The sequence below is a fragment of the Ochotona curzoniae genome, unplaced genomic scaffold (genome assembly GCF_017591425.1).
Source record: "Ochotona curzoniae isolate NIBS_2020 unplaced genomic scaffold, NIBS_Ocur_1.0 contig_3819, whole genome shotgun sequence".
In the NCBI taxonomy this organism is placed as follows: Eukaryota; Metazoa; Chordata; class Mammalia; order Lagomorpha; family Ochotonidae; genus Ochotona; species Ochotona curzoniae.
Genome location: NW_024466004.1, coordinates 11,696,617 through 11,713,282, shown reverse-complemented (window position 1 = coordinate 11,713,282; position 16,666 = coordinate 11,696,617). Strand labels below are relative to the sequence as shown.

The 16,666-nt window shown below is 43.9% G+C and overlaps 1 protein-coding gene across 1 annotated transcript in view; it reads left to right on the top strand.

Moving 5' to 3' along the window:
• The window catches only part of TNFRSF21 (TNF receptor superfamily member 21), a 74,199-nt gene extending 57,830 nt beyond the window's left edge, over positions 1 to 16,369 (top strand). The window contains exons 5-6 of the mRNA XM_040983508.1: positions 13,351 to 13,579; positions 14,935 to 16,369. Of these exons, the coding sequence (XP_040839442.1) occupies positions 13,351 to 13,579; positions 14,935 to 15,164 (459 nt within the window). The 3' untranslated portion in view covers positions 15,165 to 16,369. The remainder of the gene's footprint in view (positions 1 to 13,350; positions 13,580 to 14,934) is intronic.
• The last annotated feature ends 297 nt before the right edge of the window (positions 16,370 to 16,666 follow it).

Here is a 16,666-nt window from a genome sequence, read left to right as displayed (position 1 = left end):
GTTGGTAGTTGTTTTTACAGTTGTGTTTTGTTATTCTGTCAACTTCCTTTTTGGTTTTTGCCAAGGGAGCCCATCCGCGTTTTCACTCGAAGGGTTTCTTGAACCTCTGACTCTTCAAATAGCATTCCTTTTCCTTCAATCTTTGTTTTGCATTTCTCAGTAGCAAGCATTTCAGAAACCTCTGGCTTTGTCCAGCTGGACTTCAAATACGAGGCTTGCTTTTGCTACTCGCTGTGTGACCTTGGGCAAGTCCTGCAGTGTTTCCAAGTCTCAAGTTGTGTGTAGCAGCTTTGAGAAGATCTGGTGAGAACTGAAGATAAGGTACATAAATGCCCAATCCTGCAGTTGACAGGGTGGGGCTGTCAGTGAATCTTAGTGACCATTTACTGTGTTGGAATGCTACAGCGTCCTGTATTAACTAGAGAGCAAAAGCACTCGGTTTTCGGTATGTGCACACTTGAGGAGAAAATGGACCAGTGTTGAATGAATATCTGTGTTGTCCTAATCACTGTCTAATTGGTTTACATCTGTGCTAACTTTAAGAACTTCACAGTCCTGAGAGGCACAGGTTGGTGTTATAATTAACATGTGTTCCTGGGGCAGATGTTCAGCCTAACAGTTCAGATGCTGTTGAGGATGTACACATCCTGTGTCCTCTTGGCTGAGTGTGTGCTTGCTGCTCCCTCTGGCTTCTTGCTCATTCAGGCCGTGGAGGCAGGGGAGATGGCTCCAGTAATGGGGTCATGCCACTGTGTTCTCTGTTCCCAGCTTGAGCCTCCTGGACGTCCCGGACCATTTTGGGGAAGTGAACCAGTGAATGTGAGATCTCTTTCTGTCTCTTTCACATCCTGCCAGATAAATATGTAAAGTGTTTTCAAAAAGATAGATTACCATATGCTGTTGAATCCCATGTTCAGTTGTAAGGTGTAACATACGTGCCACTGAGAAAGAAAGAAAACCAGTGCTGATTATAGTTGTAACAAACATGCGTATTTCAGAGATGTTAAAATGTGAAAAACAATGTGCATCATCAAATCAATGAAATACAATAGGTGAGCCTGATATAAACATGTTATGAGAAGAAGAGTCTGGGAGACAGATTCTTCAGTGTTGATGTAGCTTCCCTTTCCAACATACACTTGGTTATTGGCTTTGAGACTGTGAGGTGGTGGTGTGCTGCTGATTAAACTGCTGTTTGCAATGCCAGCATCCCATATTGCACTGCCAGTCCGAGTCCTGGTTGCTCCCCATTCGTTTTCCTGCTAGGGAGCCTGGGAGGGCAGCAGAGGGTGACTCAGGTGCTTGGGCCCCTGCCATGCACTGTGGGACATCCAGATGGAGTTCCTGGCTCCTGACTGCAGCCTGACCCAGACTTGGCTGTTGTGGCCATTTGGTTAGTAAACCAGTGAGTGAAAGATATCTCTCTCTTCTCCCTCCGTGTCTCTTTCTCCCTCTTTCTGTCACTCAGTCGTTCAAATAAACAAATCTTTAAAATAATAATTTTTCTTTGAAAGTAAGCCTTTTTTAAAAAGAAAAGGAATAAGATGATTTAACACCGGTATTTTATTTACACATGAACTGGGCACAAGTTATATATTGAGTCCTATACAAGAGACTGAGACACTAAATTGAAACAAAACAAACAAAACAAACACAAAAAAGGATTATTCTTCTATTCGCTGACAGTTTTATAGGAGATGTAGATCTATGAGTCAGACTTTCGAATACTTTTTACGAAACTACTCTATAGAGGGGTGACAGCTTTATAGGAGTGATAGATAAAATATGAGTCAGGCATTATATGTTCTGTGAACTGCTATGTAGTGGGATTAAAGTGCACTTTTGATGTTTTCCTGAGAAACAGTGTTGCAACTTCAGAAGAGCATCTGTTTGTTGTCGCTGCTTGCACACACCCTGATTGACTTTCTCGCAGACTGCATTGGGCCAGTCGGTACTGAGAGAGGTTTACTTTCTCCATTGTTTATCCATGGAACAATTTTCATCATTTTGTTAAATGCAAAGCACATCTCCGATAAAGCTCAGTAGCTTCCAGCCTGGGCTTTTATTTTCCACCCCATCTTTGTGAGGCAAACCCCTGGTCTATTGTATTGCATGTATCAAGAACAGGTATATTGCTCAGGAGAAGTTAATACACAATCATCAGTAGATTTTATTGTACACTTGTCAATTTCAGTACTTTCCTGTCTGGTTTATCACCATTTCCTTGTTAATCCTGGGTTTCCGATTTTAAAAATCATTACAAAAGAAACTGATTTATTAAGTCAGACTGAGCCAATAGACAGAATGACCAACAGTTATTGACTTAGCACCAAACAAACAAACAAACAAAAACCTCTAGAAGAAATATGGGCTCCCTTTTTAAAAAATCACCACAGCAGTTAAACTTCATTGTGAGAATGATGAAAAACCTGGAAAACATAGAAAAGTCAACTAGTTAACAATAAATATACAAGGCAGAGGATACCAGATACAAATGACAGAATAATAACTGGAGAACGAGGAAATAATGAATGCTCACAAACATACACAGATTTTTAACCTCTGAGTCTAGCCTTGCTGAAGAATTAAGGAAAGAGGAACAGCATTCAGGCTGATGGGCACATAAAGGAATCCATCTCCTGGGAAAGGCCATCTGGTTGTATCCATTGAGGTATGTGTCAGCTGACCATGATTCCACTTCTAGAAATGTGCCCTACGCACATTCACGTACATTCAGAATGACCCAAGAACTGTAGTAGTCATGGCATGCTGCTCATTACAGCGTAAGAGTGGACGTCACACAAATGCCCTTTATCAGAGGACTGGTTATGCAATTTACGGAGCATCCATGCAGTGGAACAGTAGGCACTTGTCAAAAAGAATGAGTCGGCATTTTACGTGCTAACCTCAGGGGTGGTTTTCACATATGAAAGGGCAAAGTGAAGACTGGTGTGTGCATTGGACTACTATTGTAAAATATATACAGATGCCTATAAAACTCTTGTTAAATCATAAGGGTGCAGGGTGGAGAATATATGTACTTATCTTTATGGCCGGAGTATAGACTGTCCCTGGAACAGTATACAGGGAAGTGATAACAGCAGTTACCACCAGGAAGGAGGAGTAGCAGGTGAGACCTGGAAATCAGAGGGGGTTTTAGAATTGTGTCGTTAGGTATGTTACAACTAGAATGCTGCAAACGCATTTCTAAAATGGTTAATTGTCAACTTCTAAAAATCTTGAGTCATGAATTCAAACCTTCTAATCTCAAGATTTTGAACGGCCTATGAAATTGCTGTCTAGCATCCACTGAGTTTTAAGGCAAGTTTTGAGAAGGTTTACACAACTTTTTTTTTATGGTTATGATTGAGGGGTTTTTTGTTTTTTGTTTTTTGTTTTGTTTTGTTTTGTTTTTGGTGGGGAAGGATTCCTGATAGACACTGAGTGAAGTTTAGGGAAATGCAAGTGATTGCCTGTGGAGTGTGATCTCTTACTGCAGCAGGAGTGCTGAGCCCTAAAGTTTGGTGATAAGCTGCAGTGTGAGAAAGCTCACTTGCTGTGCCCTTACTTCCTTTTTTTCAAGCTAGGCTGTGAGTCAGCACCACCAGGCTGCAACAGCATTCCTGTTGATGTCAGCAGCCTGGACAGCTTGCAGACGCTCTTGCTGGCGGTTGGGTGGAGTCCTCCCTCCCTCCCTCCGGAGCCAACTGGTTCATACCAGCTTTGGCAGCTCTGAACAGCCCAACTTGTTGTGACTTCCTGTGCATTTTCCCCTGTGCATCCTGTAAAGAAACTTCTCCTTAGGGCAAGGATTTGCCACTGACATTGAACCTAAATCGTGGATGGATTTGTAGCATTCAGGGTTCAGTTTTGAAGTTATCTCTTAGAAACGATCAGACTTGAGAGATGACAAATTGCCGCAAAATTATAGTCGGCTGCTTTCATGTGGCTGTGAGGGCATAGAAAAGGAATACACCAGGGCCAGTCCCCCCTGGGGCTAATTTTAAATGTAATCAGCTGCATTTGAAGCAAAGCTCACTTTCATTAGCCTGTGCTTGAACAGGTCTAGTGTCTGTAAGTCATGCTTCAGTGCTTTGGGCATCTTGCAGGAGGGGAGCGGGTGAATCCTGAGATTCTCCTAAAGGGGTGGGTGAGTTCGTTGTGCCTTCTGAGGCTTCCCCGGGAAGGAGAGCAGAGTGTGGAAATGGTGCTCCTCTTCCTCCTTGCCTTTCCTGACCTGTGACCCCAGGTGAGCCGCACGGTGGGAGGTCTCCACTGTGCACTTGGCCATCCATAGCTTAGATTGAAGAGGTGTTGTTCTTCCCTCCTTAAGCAGTGGGAGCAACTCCCTGCACCCGTCTCTTGTGTCTGTAGGTGACCCGAAAAGAACAAAGGAGGAAAGAGAATACAAGGATTTGGCCAGACAGCCACAAGCCTAGGAAAAGTTTGGGGAATTCTTGTGTGAAGGTTATTTGGCTTTTAGCCTTTCTTTTCAGCATTTTCATCACTTTTAAAAATAAAATGTATTAAACAACAAAAACAAAAAAGCTGAAAGCAAAGCTTTCTGTCTATGGCCCCTTAAGTAATATATATAAATTAAAAAGCACTTATGAACTTACCATTTGGATTCAGTAATTACTCAACATATGTGTATATGTTTACAATCTGTAGCCTCAGTTTTAGACATACCCACATTTCTTACAGTCTTTCAAAGCTTGAAAGGGCACAGCATTTTCCAATTTCTCTCTAAATTTTAAGTATTTTTCTTTCGGTTTGCAACAATAGCAAAAAGGTGTACTAAGTAAATTTGGATTAGTCTCGCCAAGGCTCCTTATTCCGAGTTGAGTTTACCGAGCATTTAGGACGCTTGCAACCCATGTCAGTACTGGTTTAGTTCAGGCCTAGCTTCCTGTTAAGCACCCTGGGAAGCAGCAGGTAATGGCTTAAGTGCTTAGGTCCCTGCCACCCCTGTGGGAGACCAGGAGAGGGTTCTGGGTTCCTGGCTTTGGTCTGGCTAAGCCTTGCCTGCAGGCATTTAGGAAGTGAGCCTAAACATTAAAAATCTCTTTTGCTCTGACATATCTTTCTCTCCCTCTCTATATTACTCTGTCTTTCAAGTATATGAAAATAAAAATACTTGGGCCAGTGGTGTGGCTTAGCAATCTATTCCTCCATCTGTAGTGCTGGCATTCCATATGGACACCAGTTCATGTCCTGTCTGCTACAGCTCCAATTCAGTTCTCTGCTTATGGCCTAGGAAAGCAGTCGAGGATAGCCCAAAGCCTTGGGACTTTGCACCTGTGTGGGAGACCCAAAAGAAGCTCCTGACTCCTGGCTTCGGATGAAGTTAGCTCTGGCTGTTGTGGCCATTAGGGGAATAAACCAGCAGACAGAATAACTCTAACTCTCTCTCTCTCTGCAACTCTGACATTTAAAATGAAAACTAAATGTTAAAAATAAATGCATAGATAAAAATAGCCATTGTCTGGGACTCTAAGCAAATCTGTTTTCTTTTTTCTTTTAAGTTTTATTTATTCATTTGAAAAGCTGAGTTACAAAGACAGAGGGAGAGACAGAGCTGTACCACCTGCTAGTTCACATTCTAAATAGTCACAGTGTTGAAGCCAGGTCATTCATAAGCCAGGAGCCAGGAGTTTCTTCCAGGTATCCTACATGGGTGCAGGGACCCAAGGATTTAGGCTGTCCTCCACTGCTTTGCCAGGCACATTAGCAAACAGCACCTATACAGGCTGTCGGCACCTCAGCAGTGGCTTTGCCCGCTACACCACAGCACTGGCCCAAGATGTATTTATTTATTTAGGAGGAAGTTGTATATCAGGATATTCTTCAAAACCTTAACTTAGAAATTCAGTAGATTCAGGTAAATCTTACATAATTAGGCCATTAAACCTCTTTATTTGAATGTTCATTTTTTCTCTGAAATTCTAGAGCCATGGACACTTCAGGTAACATAGCATCCCCTATATCTGAATTATCATTCTCTGCAGAAAAAGACCAAATAGATTCAGATATCATGAAATGCCGATATAAAAAGAGAACAGCGTTTGGGTTTTTGTTTGTTTGTTTTGGTTTTTTTTAAACCCAGAACCCAATCTGAGCATACCTATGCATTCTTCTGGCTGTAAAGTAAAATTGGGCAGCTGGGACAAAAGGAGAAATAAGCTTGAGGTAAACAGCTGGATTTTTTTAAAGATTTATTTTTATTGGAATATAATATACAGAGAAGGGGAGAGACAGAGAGGAAAATCTTCCTTCTGTTGACTCACTGCCCAGGTGGTTGCAACGGATGCAGTAGTGCTGATCAGCAACCAGGAGCCAGGAGCTCTTCTTGGTCTCCCATGCGGGTGCAGGGTCCCAAGGCTTTGGGCTGTCCTCTGCTGCTTTCCCAGGCCACAATCAACGGGCTGTATAGCAAGTGGAGAATCCAGGACAGGAAACGGTACCCATGTTGAATCTCAGCACAGGAAAGGTAAAGACTTAGCCATTAGGCTACTACGCCAGGCCCAATAGCAATTATTTTCAACTAGATTTAACAAAATGACCCTTTTTTCTTGATTTTATAGATTTATTCATTTATTTGAAGAGGACAGCCACAGGAAGATGGGGGAGAGACAGAAAGAGCTTCTGTCCATTGGTCCATTACCAAAAAATAACTTCAGCAGTGAGGGCTGAGTCCGGCTAAAGTCTTTAATCACATCACTCACATGGAAGGCAGGGGTCCAAGTGGTTGGACAATCCTCCACTGCCCTTTCTGATATATTAGAGACAGCTGGAATGCAAGCGGAGCAGCTCGGATTCGAACCAGTGCTGTGATATGAGTACCACAAGTGGCAGCTTATTCCATTGTGCCATAACACTGGCCCCAGCAAACGGTCTTTTAGAAAATGTTGCAATCGCTTCTCAGCCTTTTGGCTAAGATCAAGTGCAGAAAACATTACAAACTTACTGAGATTTTCACAGATGTAATACAGAACTCTTCCTTCTTTCTAAGGGTTAGAGGAGGTTTGGAGAGGAAAAGTTAAGATGAAAGTGTCACTTTTGATTGTAGGAAATTTTCTTCTAGAAACCATCCCGTGTATCCAAACAACATCAGAGAGCGAAAGACCTGGTAGCGTCCAGCTGGATAGTTCCGGGCACAAAGGGGTTAGATTGGGCCATGCTAGCCAATTGGCCAGGAGAATGCTTCATTTCAAGAGGGTCACTGATACATCAAAGATCTTAATTACTTTTATGAAAGAAATAAAAACATATAGATTATAACTCGGTAGTAATTGGAAGTAACAGTAGTCAACCGCAGTCGTGTGAACTAATGGGGGTTAACTGGAGGGGAAAGAGCATTGGGGTTGGGGCTATAGGATGGTGAGAATGAAAATAACAACCGTGAGAAAAACAAAAGACATAACTCGAAGAGTAGGAACTTGGAGATGACCTCACGTACCCTTTATGAGTTAGAATTGAGGAAGTAGGTCTGATAAAGGAAGTGGCTTTTCTAAAGCCATACAACTAGTTAAAGGCACGCCTTTTTTCTTCCCTTGGAATGAATCCCCATGACTTTGATTCTGGAAAGGAAGTTGTGGGGAATATGGAAGATATTCTGAAAAAGCGCTGCCGAGTCCGAGTTCTGGGACAGTCCTGCTCACAGATACTCAGAGCTGCTGGTGGACCACGGGTGAGAACAGGTGATGACAAAGCCTTTTTGTTTCAAGATCACCTCACTGTGAGCAAAGCTCAGATTTTCCTTTACTGTCCATGTGACACTATCTCCAGTGGGGACACTGCAGCCTCTTACAGTATGTCATCTCAGAAAGGGTGAACAAACGGGGAAATGACTTTGCAGTTGATCCTGGCAGTGCAGGATTATCCAGGCAGACATGGACCCAGCAGTGGAGAGGTTACTCAGGACACCTGACAGTGCGCCAGCTTTCTGCTAAGGCACATCCCAGGCCAGCACTAGCGCTCAGTGGCTAAATCCTCACCTTGCAAGTACCAGAATCCCATATGGGCATTGGTTCATGTCCCAGCTGTTCCACTTCCCATCCAGCTCCCTGCTGTGGTCTGGGACAGCAATTGAGGATGGCCCAAAGCTTTGGGACCCTGCACCCACATGGGAAGAAGCTCCTGGCTCCTGGCTTCAGATCAGCTCAGCTCCAGCCATTGTGGCCACTTGCGGAATGAACCTGAAGACACAAGATCTTTCTATCTCTTCTTCTCTTTGTAAATCTGCTTTTCCAAGAAAAAAAAATTCATCTTTAAAAATAAATAAAAATAAAGCAGATCCTGAGAGGCAGAAAGTGATGGCTGAAGTAGCTGAGTCGTGAGGTCCTGATTTCCACGAGACAGTCTCACCTGTCATGGTACTGCGTTTGTGAACACCTCGGCGAAAAGAAAGTGTATGTGTGGGTGGGTGGTGCTCGGTGTGTGTCTGCTTGAAATAGACACTTTTTTTCTAAGACAAATTGAAAGCTGTTGTTGAGCTTCAGTTTCAGATATGATTTGGATGAGTGCTCACAGTAGCATTCTGACTTGAGCAGTCTGGTTGAGGTGGAAATGTCGGATTTACAAGGACACAGCTGGGGAAAGGAGAAAATGAAGGTGTGGCTCATTCTGGTGTAGTCCAAATACAAGCTAAGCCATTGTCTCGCTGGAAGCCTCAGTAGCCCAGAGATATTCAAACCCTCAGATTTCAAACAACACTCTGTTTATCTAAGTCCTTGTCCTCAGCGCTGCTGACACCGGGGAAAGAAAATAGGTTACCTGGGGAGCTGCAAGTGTGACTCAGTGGTGAAGTAATGGGAAAGTCACTTATCTCTCTTCCCTTATCAGCCTGGGCTGGTAGAGATAGGGAAAGAGTAAGACCCTTCGCCTGGACATCAATCAGGACATTGGGACTTATTTGGCCAAAAGAAATTGCACACTCTTGAGATTCACACAAGAAAATTCTGGTTTTGAATACTTGGCGAGCACTTCTTATTTTCAGTCTGTGTCAACTATCTACAGCTTTCTCCAGTGAGTTTTCCAACACAGCATGATTATCTTATGGTTATTAAGTGAAGAAACTATAGTTTGCAGGTTTCTCTAAAGGACTTTCAGATACCTGGTAGGTGTAGTTCCAAGTCCTCCTGTCCATCTGCAGTGAGTTGGGGGTGTGTACAAGGACCCTTTAAAAAGTTTGTGCAAAATCTGATTAGGCAATGTTTATTTCGGTGCCCAAAATTTAAATTCATGCATGGTTTTTGTTTGAGCTTTCTGAGGACCCCTTTGATGGATTTTTTAAATTATAAGGTAGTTATGTGAATGGCAGAATGACAGAGAGGGAAAGAGAGAAAGAGGGGTTGTTCTTTTTCTGGTTCATTCCCACACATGACCACTGCAGCCAGGGATGCACCAGAGCAGGACACGCACTTCTGGAACCTAAGTACCTGGGCCTTCTTCCATTGCTTTGCAGGTACAAGAGCAGGGAGTTGCATTGGAACAGTGAAGACTCAAAGCAGTACACTGAGATATGCGATACAGTAAGAGTGGCATTCTAACCTGCTGTGCTACGGTGCAAGACCCCCAAAATAGGTTTTGCTATACAACAAACCTTAATCCTTTAACTCCATTTTCTGTGCACACTCTTGCATCCAGGACCACTTAGATAAGAATGGAGAGCTCAGCCACAGCAGCTACCTTCCTGCTACCAACAACCTCCAGCTGTTTCTTGCTGCCAACATTGATAAGAGCTGTCAGGCCAAAACATTTTCCAAATTAGCAGAAGGAAGATATAATTATCAGTTAGTACTTTTAAATAAAAGACCCTTCTCAGTGGAAATCTGTCTTCTTGCTTAGGGTATTTGGTTTATCATATCTAACTTTACATGATGGATGTTCTTTGTTTGCTACAAACTCAGACTACTGAACCATGAACGTTCAGCATTCTTGAAACTAAGAATTCACTCCACATCTTACTGACTCAATTTTCTGGTTATAGAAGTCTCAGGGAGCACATGCCTAATGCAATTGCCCTGCAGGAAACCAAATTTCATGATGATTGTAAATGCTAAGGTAAAGGAGGGAAAGAAGTGATTTTCTGTGGACAGTTTTTTTTAATAGAGTAAAATACAAGTAACTTCAGATGTATTTGGAATACAACTTTCTGCTGTTATACAAAGTGAGGGATACATACACTTAATAGCTAAGTAGATTTGCTAGTAAAATGATTGTCAAATAAATGGCCTCTGGCTTTAGCTGTGCTTATGGGAACATTTTATGTTCACTTGACTAATTGTTCATTATAAAAATCCATCAGTTCAACATTTTGTCTTTCTAATTTATGTTGGAAACCATGTGATTCATTTCCACTGATAAGAAGTTCTAAATAACTGGCCGGATTGGGGGACGGGATTAAATATTTAAAGTTTTGAACTGAGTTCAGGAACTGTGTGGGTGGACTTCTTCATCTGTTGCCATGTGATGTGTGGGTGGGATTTTTTTTTTTTTAAAGCAAGAACAGTACACTATACTGACTGACCACATCATCCAATGTAATGTCCCCGAGAACCAGAATGTAGACAAGCACTCTTTGTCTCATTGAGTGAATAAAAAGTGTGTTGGCACGAATGGCCATGTGCATTTTCAGGGAGGAGGGACATGTGCCAGGGTCTGCTGAGCTGAAATTTTGCACGCATATACATAAAGCCTGCTGTGGATCAAAAGTGGACTCTTAACAGAAGCAAATCTGAAAGGTGCAGTGAAAGCAGAAGCAGGGCGTGGGTGGTAATCCAGAGGCAACGGCTGTTAGAACTGTAGTCATGCGCAGTCATCACTGGTCTCTGCAGTCTCTGGTCAGTTATAGGAATGGCCCAGGCCTTGGAAGTTGCAAACGACGGTTGTGTTTGCTTATGACTTTATCTGACTGATATAATACTTTGACAAAGGAGTAATGTCTTTGTGGGAGAGCTTAAAGTGTGTGAGTAGAGTAACGGGCATTCTAAGAAGTGATTAACAGCTCTTAAAAGTGTGCACATCTCTGACGTGTGTGTGTGTGTGTGTGTGTGTGTGTGTGTGTGTGTGTGTGTGTGAGAGAATAGCATAGAAGAGGCGGAGGGAGAGCAAGATCTTCCATCCTCAGGTTCACTCCCCAAATGGCTATAATGATGGACTCTGAATCAAGCTAAAGCTAGGAGCCTAAAATTCCTTCCAGGTCTCCCATGTGAATGGCGGGAGCTCAAGTCCTTGGGGACACTTATGCTGCTTTGACGGGACATTTAGCAGGGAGCTGGATCCGAAGTGAAGCAGCCAGCACTTGCATCAGTGATTAGATAGTGTCTCAGGCAGCCACTGAACCGGCTGCACCACAATACCATCCCGAATCCCTGAACCTTGACCCTGTGATCTGGCTCCTTCGAGTATTTCACCCAAACTGGAAAAGCCAGTGATAAGATAAGGTCATTAGATGAGCAGATGCCACAATGTCTGCCGGATTTCGGAAGTATTTTCTCATGTGAAAGAGCCAGGTGGTCATGTTAAACAGACCTAAGTTGAATGCTAGCCTTCGCCAGGTGGTTGTGTGCCTGTGCTGGGTTTCTGTAAAATGAATCTGTGAACCCCCACAGATACGATCGCGAGATGCTTACCATGTACGAGGCCTGCAACTTGAATCTAATTGGCTGGCCTTCTACAGAGCACAGCTGGTTTCCTGGGTATGTGTGGACTGTTGCCCAGTGCAAGATCTGTGCAAGCCACATCGGATGGAAATTTACAGCCACCAAGAAAGACATGGCACCCCAGAAGTTTTCGGGTTTAACCTGATCTGCTCTGCTGCCCACAATCCCAGACACTGAGGATGAACTGAGCCCAGACAGAGTGATACTTTACTTATAAACAGATATGGGAGGGACAGAGTCACTGACGAATTGGTATTCTCAGATCTGCTTCAGAAGTGATGCCTCTGTATGGAAGGAGAGACGCACACCGTGGGGGCAGGGCTACCTGCGTGAGGAGCTGGTGCCAACCTCCTGGGGGCACGGGCACGCTGAGGTCCTTCCACCACTGCTCCGTGGCCGTGCTCTAATAGGCAGGTGCCAGGCACAACGATGTGCTCCTTTGCGAAAGAGGCAAAGTGACATTATTTTAAAAGGACTTTGTTTTCAGTTTCCTTTAGCTTGTCTGAGATACTAATTTGTACTGTACATTTTGAAAATATCCAAGTAAAATGTGTAACGTGAACCACCCCCCAAAAAATTCCATCTGTAAAATGGGGTTTTTATCACCTCTCGCTTTCCCCTTCTCTACACTGCCCTGGTTTGCAAGCCAGAGTCATTCCTCCCTTGGCCACACAGAAGCACACTAGCTGGTCGCATGCTTTGCCAACCCCTGGCATGGGAAACCCTCTGTGCTATCCAGCTTCCAGCCTCTGCAGCCCCTCCTGCCACACCAGAAGCCCAGCTTCACCGTCCTGTCATTTCCTCGGAGCTGCTCTGCTGGCTCACTCCTCCGGGCTGGGCTTGCCTGTGCTCTTCTCCCTTCTCCTTTCTTTTAGCCATTTCTTGCCTGAGCTGGTCGGAAAGGGACCTCCAAAGACCTGAGGTCTGTGGTCCTGTGCTACTGCTTTCTGGTAGCCCTTACTGAGGAAGCTGCTTCACATCTCCCTGCCTCAGTTTCCCACCTGGACAGTGTCTGGGGATTTCTCACCATGCCACAGCGTGGAAGTGTGACGTCAAGTTGACTGCAGGATCCGAGACGCGTCTGAGTTGTGGATGGCTGTGTTCTCCCTGATTCTTCTCATTTGCCTGTGTGTAGGCATGTGTGCATGCACACACACACACACACACACACACACACACACACACACACACACCCCTTCATCTCCTGGGCAAGGGCCCACCTCACGACGATCTCATTTTACTGCAGTAACCTCTTTAAAGGCTGGGTCTCCAGAAATGGCTGCAATCTGAGATACTGGGAATTAAAATGTCAACCTAGAATTATTGACGGCAGGCATACATTGTAGGTTCCAGCAGAGAAGATCTAGGGCGCCAACACCCCGTCCAGCTTAACAAACCTAGATGTGAAGTTGTGCATTTCTCCTCGCACCTGTGTGCAGCTCCACCCCAGAGGGAATGGCTGGGTCCACACTTCCTGATTGGTAATACTCATATATGGTCTCATGTGTGTCTTTACAGGATTCAGAAGTGGGTCTCTCTAACAATTACATAAGAAATGATTATAAATGGGACAGGTTATGTATGAAAGAACAGATATTCAGAAAATTTGTTCAGGAGTTTTAGTGCCTTTGGTGTCCTGTATGATCTCTGACGTGCGTAGTAAGTATCGTTTTCCCTCCCACAGCTGGAAACCGACAAACTGGCTCTTCCGATGAGCCCTGGTCCACTGAGCCCAAGCCCCGTTCCCAGCCCGAACACCAAACTTGAGAATTCCACGCTCCTGACCGTGGAGCCGTCCCCGCAGGAGAAGAGCAAGGGCTTCTTCGTGGATGAGTCTGAGCCCCTTCTTCGCTGTGACTCCACATCCAGTGGCTCCTCAGCCCTGAGCAGGACCGGCTCCTTTATTACCAAAGGTACAGGTGGCCGCAGGGAGGGCTCCCCAACATGGCTCCGGGACTTCTCCCTGGGCGGTTCAGCAGCATGGCTGTGGCTGAGTCATTTGAATGACTTGCCCCGGGAGACCTGCCTCGTACTCCCACAGAGATAAGGCTGGCCCCAGAAACCATATCACCAGTCCATGGGGACATACCTAGCCTAGACAATCTATACAGTTTGCCTGCCTAATGAGGACCAGCTGCAGAGGTATAGGTCACCCTGCATTCGATGTTGCTATCAAATGAATTTCAGGAAGTGTCTGATAAAATGCAGCTGGGCAGGTTTTTTGAAAATTATTTACCAGGCTTGCTTGGAGTCCTTGAGAGTCAACGTACAACATAGGTTTTACTGACACAGACTGACTAAAATTCACACTGCTAAGCTAGATTTTAAATAAAAATCTTATAAACATCACTGATTGTTTTGGGGGGAAATAATTGACTAAGTATGTAATAGAAGGGGAGTTGAACATACACACTAAAGTGATGACAAAGTTTGATGAGGAATTTCCTAGTTTGGGAGCCACATTGAGGCATAGTGGGCGAAGCCAGTGACTTTGACTTCTAATATGGGTACCAGCACAAATCCTAGCTGCTCTGCTTCTGATCCAGCTCCCCGCTAATTTGCGTGTGAAAGCAGAGGAGCATGGACCAAGTGCCTGGGCCCCCCTGCGCCCACTTGGGAGACCTAGAGGCTCCTGCTAACCTTGGCCATTGTTGCCATTAGGGGAGTGGACTAGTGAGGGTAAAAATCCCGACTTAAATAATTTCGGTTATGTTTTTATGAAAGTTATAGTTTATGTTTATAAAATGTTAGGGTTTATAAATTTGCATTTTCTTACATATTTTTACTGTCTCAATAAATTAGCTTTTAAAATATTGTGATGTAATCAGAAAGTCAGAAGTGAAGCAATCTGCGTTCACTTCATTTGGAAAAGAGAAGACCCGACTGACAGTGTCTGTGCTTGGCAGGTGTACGATGTGAATGAACAAAGTCATATTTCGTTTTTTAAGTTCCTTTAAGCAATTTAGTTCCTCCTATTTTAGCAGAATTTAGAAGTCACTCAAGTCTAAGCAAATGTCACATTAGAGACACATCAACAACCCGCCCCAGCAGATCCTTGTCTGAACAGGTGAACTTTGTTTGCCATCTTATAAGCAATGAAGTGTAAGAAAAAGAAAAAAAGAACCCTCCTGTGCTGTTTACAATGGGCCCAAGGGTCACTCAGAGCACACTTCACGGGCGAGGGCAGGGGGTGGGAGTGGGACTGTCACTCACCCGCCACTATCGCCCTCCTCTGACTGTCCCTACCACTTGCCTGTCTTTCGTACAGAAAAGAAGGACACAGTGTTGCGGCAGGTCCGCCTGGATCCCTGTGACCTGCAGCCCATCTTTGATGACATGCTGCACATTCTGAATCCAGAGGAGCTGCGAGTGATCGAAGAGATTCCCCAGGCTGAGGACAAACTGGACCGGCTGTTCGAGATTATTGGAGTCAAGAGCCAGGAAGCCAGCCAGACACTCCTGGACTCTGTTTATAGCCATCTTCCTGATCTATTGTAGAACATAGGGATACTGCATTCTGGAAATTGCTCACTTAGAGGCAGGGTGGGATTTTTTTGTTTTGTTTCATTTCTGATTCATTTTGTTTTCTGGTGTGTGTATGTGTGTGTGTGTGAAAGAGAGAGAGAGAGAGAGAGAGAGAGAGAGAGAGAGAGTATATGGCCAGTGTTTAAGTTCCTTCTGCTTTGCTTTTTTGCTACATCCTTCTGGGAAGTTAGTTTATGAACCTTTCAAGGTGTAATTGTTACAAGATACCCACCACTAATGCTTTTTTCAGTTCCTTATTTTCTTTGTTTTGCCTTCCTAGGCATTTTCATAATTGTTCCATGCACTTTAAATTCACTTCATTTGCTCTCAGTTCAGTGTCACTTTTCCTACACACTGGATTGTGAGGCTTTTCTTCAAAGTGTAATGGCATCTTGTGATTCTATAAGCAGTCTTCACTGTCAATCCACACCTGTTTTATGATGATGATGATGATGATTTTTATTGTTTGTCCTTTATAGATTTTCTTCAGGAATTAGCATTTCAGGCTCTCTTGAGTTACTGTAATACAGTTAGGCCTTGAGTTATCCTCTCAACATGTCTTCTTGTAGATTTCCCATTCATGGCTGACACTTGCCCACGCCATGGCTGAGTGTCGGGTTTTACCCCAGACACTGTACGGAATGCTTGATTCCTTGTGCTCCTCATGCTGATCTGCCATTGGCTGGAGAAATGACATCCTCAAGCCATCAGGACTTGCTATGTAAGTGGCTTGACAACTGGGCCACCAAAGATCTTGAACTTCATCCTTTAGGCGGTCCTGGAACATAGTGCTGCACTTTGGAACATCAGAACTCGGCACCATTGGCACATTTTCTGTAGAAAATTGCCAGCTTTGCTTTCAAAAATGTCTTGTTTTTTTATACATCCATAGTCAATAGATGCAGTCTAACCCTCGAGGCATTGGTCTTGGAGGGGTTCCTTCGTCATTTGATCACTTTAATTAAAAATGGCTGCGGCTCTAAGATCCCTTGTCTGACATATTTGTGACTATGCTCCCATTTATAAAGTACCCTCTAATGCTCAATTGCCAGATTCTAATGCAAAGGTGGCATCCACTCCCTTTGTGTGGGCAGCATTTGTGGGTTGCGGTAAGGGACCGAGATCAGAAAAATGCCTTCAAGTGTACTAATTTATTAATAAATATTAGGTGTTTGTTACTAGAGTATGTTGAGTGTATTTAATTCTTAACTTTCTTGCCTTATACATGTGCTCATGTTATAACTTTTTTGAATAATATCAAGAAAAAGCATGTGTGTTCTAAATACCCTGGCATCTTTATTCTGTTAATTGTGAAAATTAGCAAAAGTCTGTCCCTGGAAAGGTACCTGCAGTTCCCAGAGAAGGACTCTGGAAAATGAACAAACATGCCCTAGACTTTTGGGTTAACCATGAAGATTCTAGCTTTGAGATCATTCCTGTTGTAAGAAATATGGGATGGGAAATAGCGTGGAGAA